The following is a 9,694-nucleotide window of genomic DNA, read 5'->3' on the forward strand; positions in this document are numbered from 1 at the left end:
ACGTATTTCGAAAGATGAAGAACTAAATTAGTTTAAAGTTTTGAAATGGACTAATTCCAAAATTCACACAAAAAACATATTTAATCCTTAATTATATTATGCATTTACTATGGAGTAGGAGTAAAATAAAGTCCACAACTATTTTATCGTAATAAACACATTAAATTTTATAAACTTCACCAAGAAATCTTCGGGGACAGATTAAAGGGAACTGAGAATTACTTTGTGGAGGGAATGGAATATAATTATGAAAGTAAAGTAGATTCAAGCCATTCAAAAGTGTAATTTACTTTTCTTTTTATACAGATAAATGCAAATTCTCGACTCTTGTAGTAGATTTTGTTCCTACATTTAATTTTCTTAGAAAAAGTGATTTCCAAGAGGTAACTGTATGGTTAATTCTTCCAAATATTAATATTAGTGAACAGACATCAAAATGATATTAACCATGTTCACATACAACAAACAGTGAAGGCTTTCTTTCTTGTAAAAAAAAACCCTAGAAAATGGTTGAAGACAGAACCACTTATAATACCATAACTATCTTGCTTTTCTCTCAAAATTCAGTAACAAGTAATGCAATATAAAGAAAAAAAGTAATGCAATATAAAGAAAAAAAAGGTAAACATGCAAGGATTATCTTGTATTTCGTGGATATATTGCCTCAATAGAACCCTGAAAATTTGGTTCCAGAAAAATATAATAAAAAATAAAGGGCAACAAGCTCCTACGGTGAATTTCAAAAGGGTCATTCATCAATCAAAGTTCAGTTCCACCTTCAATAAACCCATTTTAAGAACATCAATGAAGAACTATTTCCTATATTAGATGGTGTTTTGTGGCTGAATGAACCCTAATTACCCCTCCCAATGAGAAAATTCTGACATCTTACAAGCCACCATAATAGAACAATCTGCTGTTCTACAGATTTGGTAAAAGGGGTTCAATCAGCAATGATTAGAGAAGAATGGATATCTAACCTGATCGACCTTCTTTTCTGCCACCTATTCTAGAAAAAGGTTTTTGCTTCTCATTTAAGTTCTTATCAAATCCCCCTTCATTTCTGGTCACAATCCTCAGAGGATGGGCTTCTGTGTTGAATACCCATTCATCTAATGGGATGACTGAAGAAGGCGAGAAGAGAAGATAAAAATACTTCAGGGTCTCTGCAAGAAAGAAGCTTTGCATCATGTTGTCTTTGACTCCACTATTAACCTGAGAAATTTGAACAAGTGATGCTAAATGAGTAAGCAAAATAGTTGCCAGGAATGTTAAATGGGTCAAGCATTAGACAAACATCAAAGGAAGCAAGAAAGAAAATTGGCAGAAATCATTGGAGTAAGAAGCAATGACTCATGTCAACAATGCCAAGAATTTTACTAGGACAGAAAAAGAAGAAGAATAAATAAATAAATAAAATTCTTTAAGTTAAAATTGACTTTATGTACAAGTTAAAAATTAAAAATTTAGGGAAGTCAAAAGGAGAAAACTTCTACAAATTAGCTTATGCATAAACTAATTTTAACATCTGGACAGTCATTTCATTTCTTCTACTTATTTTTCTGTCTTAGAAGTCTATCTAAACAAGCCTTAGGAAGAAAAAATTAAATGAGTTTGTTCATAAGCTAAGTTTCTTTTTTTTTAGTTTATGCATAATTTGTATAAGTTGTCATGAAAATTTTCTAAATTCCTGTTTTTTAACTTGTGTATCAGTTAATTTTAGTTTATAAAGAAAATCTTTTCATTTCTTTTCCTTCCCAATTTTCTCTATTTGAAGTGTTTATGGAAAGATTTGTCCAAAACCTAAAAACAACATAATTTTCAACACCTATGGCCTATGAAAATAAGTTAAGCATTTAATTGAGAAAAACACGTAGAATGTCTCTATCTCATCTATCAAAGTGCCTAGTTCAATAAATGCTTTCACTGATGAACCAGACCGGAGAATTCAAACTTTTTATAGGAAGTACTGAATACAAAAAACGCATTATTAGGTGTCCAATAGAAGTGCGCTTACATCCTTCAGTCCAACATAGCCTGACTCTATGCGGGAGTTCTTCTCAAAAGCTTGAAATATATTCCAACCCCATTCTTGGTATGTTTTGTTGCCAGTTAGACGCCAAAGGTAAAAGAGGGACTCAACTGTCTCAGGCCTCAGTATGTTCCATGACGTGCCCACACTCATGTCCTTCAAATTCAAAAATAAATTTCAGATGACACACATTTCAAACTTCATGGCACAAATAAACTAATAACTAACCTGCCCAGAATGAAAGAAATAGTTCTCTCCAGCCAATTTTGTTGGAGTTGATTGGTAGAAGTTATAACATGTCCAAGCAAGCTGCAAAGAAAGGTACATATCATCAGTGATTACCTCATATTGATACCATTGCACGATAAAATATCCACATGCACCGAAGAAGTAATGCATAGTGTGATTCCATACAGGTCGTCTCATATAAAAGCATCACACACTGCCACTACTTCCACTCACATTTCATAATTATAAGAATGACAACAAAATTCTTAGTTATAGCTCAACAAATGTTGAAAGTCCCACATCAACTAAAGATAAAGTCAATTTACAATATATATAAGTGGATGCAAACCTCCTTTTACAAGCCAGTTTTATAGGATTCAGTTAGACTTAAAGTCCACTTCTTAACATGGCATCAAAGCCATGAGTTTGAACCTATCCTGGCAAGATTTGTTGTTTGTTAGGCCTACCGTATCACCCACTATCGGACTACCCATTAATCCTCAGTCTCATGTTCAAGATGTATATACCTCGGCATGAGAGGGGTTGTAAGTTCTAAATTGACTACTTAGAGCATATATGTGGGTGCAAATCTCACCTTACAAACCCATTTCATGGGATTAACTTAGGCATAAAGTTCACTTCTTAAACATGATGTTAGAGCCTATCCTAGCAAAATTTGTTATTTGTTGGATCTATTGTTCCACCCGCCATCGAACCACCTATTAATGTTTAGTCCATGCTCGAGATGTATATATACGGTGTGAGGAAGGTGTGTTGGAAGTAAGACATTGACCAGAAATAAGACCAATTTACAATATATAAATGGATGCAAACCTCACTTTACAAGCCGGTTGAGTTAGGCTTAAAGGCCAATTCTTAACAACAAATTTTCTGTTTTAAACCAATGATAAACTCCTTGCGTGAAGAAAGGCAAAACAGATTGCCTAAGAGTAAACAAAGACAGAGACATCCATCCCTCTCAACACTTTAAAATAGGCTTTGAAAATGCATGCTAATTTGCCCGAGATCATACATAATAACATATAAATGAAAATGATAACATCATGATTTGATTCCAAGCAGCTGTTTTCATATCAGCATAGCAAATCCTAAGCAGAAAAAAATTACAAAGCTTGTATAGGTGTGAAGAGCATATGTAAATTGACAGATCAAGACCAAAACTCAGTCAATCAACAGAACAAGTACATAAGGGTTTATTAAATTAAATAGGCTATCAAAATATACCTCTTCTGCAAGTGACAGAAACTTCTGTGAATCCTCAGCAGCACTGTAACCAAATGATCCCAACGCAATCATTCCCGGAGCAAAGCATGCTAATTCATCCATCTGCAGGTACACAATTGAATGAAAATTTATGCCAAAAGCAGCACCTCATATGGTAAACACTAAACATGACAATAAAAGTACTGTAAGAGTGATATTATCATACTTTGTCGGTGAGAGATCCTCCATTCTTCTCACATATATAAGCAAAAGAAGACGGTGTTGATCTCCGAATCAAACTTAACAGACCTTTCATTGATTTCTCCCACATATCTCTGCTTTCACAATTCCCAAAAGAAATGGACGAAAATATGAGTTAAAGAATACTTGCACTTACTCAATATTTATGTGAAAGAAAAATTGAAATGATTTGGCCATTAAAATTCTAAAGACTAACATAGAAATTCTCTCACCAATCCAAGGAAATAAAATTAGATTTTACCTAATACTGTCTATTAAAATGACATGGATTCAATTATGAATTCATCAATTAACATATCAACCCAAAGGGCAGAAGACGTGATAATCTTCATGCATTATTCTCACCTATAATGTTTTACGACCGATGTTTTATTCCCTTGTATCCAAACTTTGAGCAAGTATTCATAAAAACTGCAACAAGATTGTGTCAATCACCAATAGCCCAAATTAAAAAATACAGATAAAATTATTAGAATTCAACAAAATCAAGATCATATGAATAAATTCAGAAGTTTGCTATGATCATATCACACAAAATACCGTTGCTAAAAATTGTATTAATACCTATCACCCATGGCACCAAATGTGACAGGAGAGTAGCCTGCTGCCCCACTATGAGGATTAATGTAGATGGGAAGTAATCCATCATCAGGAAATGTTTTATTTAGCCGGGTAATTACGTTTTCCACCTGAAAAAGCATGGTGCAACCAATCAGTGCACTGCTAGAAAAATGGCTTGCACATGCAATATACAAATGAAAGGCATACTGGCATAAACAAGTAACTTCCTTTAGCTAAAATAGCTCCAAATAATTCTAGTAGCAGTGCTACAAACAGTGTGGCATCAATTTAGCATATTTTAACACTAAAGTTTTCCACCACTGCAATGTCTGCCTGTAACTACATCTCTTTTCAACCAACATAAATGTAAATCATCACTCCAATCTAGTCCTTTGAAAAAATAGAACATATAGAATGAAAGTTAAAAACCTTCTGCTGATACTTTGGGTCTCCAGTCCTTTGAGATAGAGCAATGAATTCAAGTTGTTCAGTACCAGAATCTGCCAAGATACTCTCACCCTTAACAAAATACAAACAAAAAGGAATTAGAGACTGTGATGAGGGTGTCAATGATACTTGCAGTATCAAGTAACAAAAATCCATGCCTTTAAATACAAGTGGGATGAAATACTGCTTTTCTACAATGGAATAAAATAGTAATTTCATCACCAATACTCAGCCAAAAATATCCCATAGGTGTTCCTTTGCTATGCACATAAAATTCTATTAGTTGGACATCTCACATCATCTAGAAATTTGGCAAAATATGTAAGTGGGAGATGACCGTGTTAGAAACTAGATTTTTTTTAATAAAGGTAGACCAAAACTCAAATTCTAAAAATAGTATTAGAATCGACACTAATGTTTGTTGTTGGACCTATGGACCCTCTCATAATTGACTTTTCATCATTGGACCACTAGCAGATGTCAAGTCATATAAACTTCACACTTGAGTCCAGTTACGGGCATAAGATGAGTGTGTTGAAGATCACACATTATCTAAAATATGACCAAAATATAATGTATAAATTGGGACAACCTTCACTTTAGAAGTAGGTTTTGTATGGTTGAGTTAGACATGATCGCAAATTAGAAGACTGTAAATATACCACTTTATGATTCTTAGATAAAAGACCAAGCTAAAGCTAATTTTGAAAGGATAGACTGCTCAAAAGCAAAAAGGGAACTTCTTGAGAACCGTGTTAAAGCAAAAAAAAAAAACGTGCACCCAAAATAAATTTTGTTTTCCATTAAATACTCATCCAAAACTGCCTTGAATAACAGATGTATTTTCATCAATTGCTTGAAAACCGGTCTGAAGCATGAACATAAAAAATAACTTGTAACTATAATATCAAAGCTTAAAAAATAAGACCAGAGATTGTATAAGCCATCAAAGTCACATCTCTTGGCTCTAAGGGGGTGTTTGGTAAAACGAAAATTTTTAGTTTCCTGGGTGTATGAAGTTAGGAAAGTATGTTACCCTTATTTGGTTTGCTTTTTCATAAAATAACATTCCCATGAGACAGTTTTTCGAGAAAGGGCTTTAGCGAAGTTTCTCACAAAAAGCATGCCCATGGGAGAAGGTCGGAAATTAACATTCACAATTAAAAACAAAAATTTACTAAAAAAAATATCATGTTACTTTTATTAAATCATTTAATGTAATAACAAGTCAGATTGTGATAAAAATAACACATCACCTCCTAATTTAAAAAAAAAAATTGTATAAACATTTCCAGCACATTTTTCACCAACCAAATAAAATTTAATCATTCCTAGGTATATCATAATTTCCAATTAATTATCCCCAGGAATTCCTGGGGATGACAAAAAATTCCTCCTAGCTAACAACCCTAAGGATAATAAAAATGTAAACAATTCCAAGTAGTTAAAATCAAGGACTACATTCCATTGAAGTAATATTCCAAATCCCCTGGTATTCAGTAAGACTGAAATGCATAAACAAAATTCTAAAATTTACCCCAGTCCAACTAGGGTTGTGTGCTCGTCCATGTGACAAGTTAATGATGTTGTAAGGAATTCCAGTAGGCGTATTCCATGCAGGCAGTAATCTGTCTGCAATTTCTCTAGCTTTGTCAAGGAAAACTTTGTCGCCTGAAAGATCATATGCACTAAGAAGACCACCTACTACTCTGGATTGTGGTGGAAATAGACCAATGAAGAAAAGTAATAAAATATTATTAGTTGTCTAACACTGGTTAAAAAATATAATTTGGTCAATGGGGAAGGGACTTCAACTGCAAAGTAAACCTTATAAAGTAACCTTATGGTTGTCTCAAAAACACTTGCTTCATAGTCCTTGTTAAAATCCAAAGAGTTCGCAACCCATCTGTCAGAGCAATTTCTCATTATGACAAGGAATGCAACAAAATACAACCAAGAGTATTTCACTAAAACATTAAACAGATGAATATAGCAAGAAACTAAAATAAATACAGATAACTACTATGTGTCCATTCAGAAAAAGAAAATTCAGCAATGAAGAGTGAGTGTAGGGCAAATAAATACATATCAGAAATCTTAGGAGTTGAACTATATGGCATGTAGTTGCCCTGGGCAGAGCATTAAAAATTGAAAGAGAAAAACAGAAAACAAATAAACTGAATTTTCTACTCAGCATGCAAGTATCCTCGCCAAATATAACTTTAGAAACCTCCCTACTATTGATTCCAAACATAGGGTGAGAGATATGAGTGAAGTAAAAATGACAAGATTATAAGTTCATATTATTAGAGTCACAAGGTGCACTCACTCTCGTGCCTTCTGAAACTGCTCATTGAGACCCATAATATATAGCGTATCAAGAGAATCTACTAATGTTGCTCCAAGACCTCCAAAGCTATTGACACCACTCTTTGATTGAGGCTAGTGGCACAAAAAAAGTTAATTTCAAAAAATATTAATTTAGAGAATGGATAAAATAATTATATTTTAGATGATTATGCAATGAAAGAAAAAGTGGGCCATCTATTAGCCTACTAATGGCTTTGAGGCATAAATGCATAATCCTTATTTTTTTGTCACATCGATCATAAACTGTTGTTACATGTTTTAGAACGGAAGAAAAAAATACAAGAGAACTAAAGCCTCATATGGCAAGACCTCCATGATATTTACATCTATGGAAAGAAACTGAACTTGAAGCCTTGCAACAGATACTTTAGGCATATTGAAAGAACACAAAATGGAAAATACTTATAAAAACTATCATTAAATAAAGAGTGAAAGGTTGATGAGTTCATAATAGAGAATCACATACCTGAAGTTCATCCTGGCCCCATGCATACTTTTCATAAGATCCCCAAGCATGAAGCATTGCTTCTTTTACTTTTTCCCTCCTCTGGATATCAATGGGGTCATCTAGCACCTCTTTAATGGACTTGGTAACTTTAGTACTCAGGTCAATCTTCCCAGAAGTATCTTGTTTGTTATTTAACTCACCCAGCTGCAATAAGTGTAATTACTTAGCTCCCAAGAAGATTAAAAGAAAAAAAGTTTCGTAACACAATATTACATTCATCAAATAAGAATCCTTGGCCGTAGAAAGAACTACAACAAAAGTATTATACTAGCTAATAATAGCTTTATGCAAGATTGAATGCAAAATGAGAGTTCACACAGGAGGATTTTATTAAGAAGTATGGGTTTCTAGTGTGAGGTTTACAAGGCCTTGGGCTCTCCAACTACAAGCAGCTAGCTTTTGCAGTGAGGTTTTCCTAAGGCTCTATCAGATTTCAATCAGATTAAACCAGTATTCATGTAGGAAATGCAGTATATGTAAATCCTATCTCATCGCTTGTGTTTATTCTTTCCAAAACAAAAGTGAAATGCTTCTTGGTAACAACAGACAGGGCTAAATGTAGCAGAAGAGTCAACACACCCAAAATCTGATAGTCTCTTACCAAATGTTGCAAATCAGTCACTTCTTTCCGCAGCTCAGAAACTTCAACCTGTATTTAGCAGATGCGTTATACACCGAAGTTTAAAAAAAAAAAAAAAAAAAAATCATCCTCCCTTCACAAAGATACACTGAAAACAAAGTTGTAAATCAAGTAAAAAATAGCACGTCCTAGTTAAACCAGATAATCACCGTCTGTTATTACAGTATTCTGTCTAACTAACAGTACTTCTAATTCTGGTAGTTCGCAGGAATTAAATATGAAATCTCACATCACATCTACTTAGAGTCTGTTTCGATACAACAGAAGTGCGTTTGAGAGTTTTTAGGAGTTTCTCTGCTACAAAAAAAAGTTCAATATTTCCACAAGAGAATCTCTCATAAACACGTCCAATGCTCTCCAAACATACCCATATTATATTGCAGAAATGATATTAAAAAGGAATCTAATTTTCGCCACACACCCACCCCAACCATTCAATTCTACAAATATGAACTTCCCTCCCCCATAAAACAATCCATCCAACGGTACTGTCCCACATCGATTTCTTTGCTGTATACAAGACGGCGATCACGAAAAATCAACAACACAAACAGAATATGCACACAGGTATTGGCAAAGATCATGGAAAAATAACAAGATCGAAATCTGAAAGCACGTACCTGGTGCTCTCTGACCAGCGTTTGACGGTCCCACACCACAAAAGAGACGCAAACGAAACCGATGAAGAGCAAAGCTAGACGCTTCGGGCGCTTCAGGTAATAGGAAGGGTGGCAGTACCTCCAGCTGCTGCTCGTCACTGATCTACTACCCCTCGCCATTCCCAAACCAAGATCTAAGGTTCACACCAACCTCGTCCCTGTTTTTGTTGCAGACCCACAATTTTTTAAGGAACAAAACGGCCGGTCGTTTGTTTCTTCAAATATACGTATCTGTTTGTCGGAATCTGAACACTGAGTTTTGAGGGTTTATAAGAAGATTTGTGTTCCCTTCTTTTCTTCAATTCAGTCTGCAAAATTGCAGAGCAGATGAAGACGAAGCAGAGACTTCAATTCTCCCATTGCTCAATTCAAGTCAATTCCTATAAAACAGAAATGAAAATTCAACACAACACAGATTTCATATTTACCAAAATCACCTTATCACAAAAAAAAAAAAAAAAAAAAAAAAACTGAACTTGTAAAAAATTTCCGTATTTTAATTTTAATTAATAATTTAGCTTCTTCTCCTTTTCATAAAACACTACCAAACTCTTTAGATAGAATAGTGTTTCTTTCTTCCTTTTTTTATAAGACCTTCTAACAAATCTAATTATTTTATAATTGTTAATGTTATTTGACTAACATATACTAATTAATTAAAAATGGTAATTATGTATTTAGATGTTAAGACTAATATTAAATTTAACATTATTTGCTAACGAGTTTAATATTATTAATACTAATACAGCGTATGCATATCCAGT

General features: G+C 33.8%; 1 protein-coding gene across 1 annotated transcript; it reads right to left on the bottom strand.

Moving 5' to 3' along the window:
- Positions 1-636: 636 nt before the first annotated feature.
- LOC114194542 (mannosyl-oligosaccharide 1,2-alpha-mannosidase MNS1) lies at positions 637-9,316 on the bottom strand. Its single transcript, XM_028084848.2, has 14 exons — positions 8,892-9,316; positions 8,233-8,280; positions 7,590-7,775; positions 7,083-7,195; positions 6,594-6,659; positions 6,291-6,462; positions 4,736-4,825; positions 4,310-4,434; positions 4,091-4,156; positions 3,711-3,819; positions 3,506-3,607; positions 2,261-2,341; positions 2,018-2,188; positions 637-1,215 (listed from the first exon to the last, which is right to left on the bottom strand). Exons 1-14 carry the CDS (start codon positions 9,048-9,050, stop codon positions 976-978), a joined length of 1,728 nt encoding a protein of 575 aa, XP_027940649.1. The 5' UTR covers positions 9,051-9,316; the 3' UTR covers positions 637-975.
- Between the last annotated feature and the right edge of the window lie 378 nt (positions 9,317-9,694).

The sequence above is a fragment of the Vigna unguiculata genome, chromosome 8, assembly GCF_037176805.1.
Source record: "Vigna unguiculata cultivar grain cowpea cultivar isolate G323 ecotype 2 chromosome 8, ASM3717680v1, whole genome shotgun sequence".
NCBI lineage: Eukaryota > Viridiplantae > Streptophyta > Magnoliopsida > Fabales > Fabaceae > Vigna > Vigna unguiculata.

What these genes read in the sequence shown, in the direction of transcription:
- LOC114194542 (XM_028084848.2), bottom strand. Translation starts at nt 9,050, where the DNA reads ATGGCGAGGGGTAGTAGATCAGTGACGAGCAGCAGCTGGAGGTACTGC. An exon ending in CAGTTTCAGAAGGCACGAGA is followed by an intron (nt 6,660 to 7,082) that starts GTGAGTGCACCT and finishes TTGCTCTGACAG; the next exon opens with ATGGGTTGCGAACTCTTTGG. An exon ending in ACAACCCTAGTTGGACTGGG is followed by an intron (nt 4,826 to 6,290) that starts GTAAATTTTAGA and finishes TATTTTGTTAAG; the next exon opens with GGTGAGAGTATCTTGGCAGA.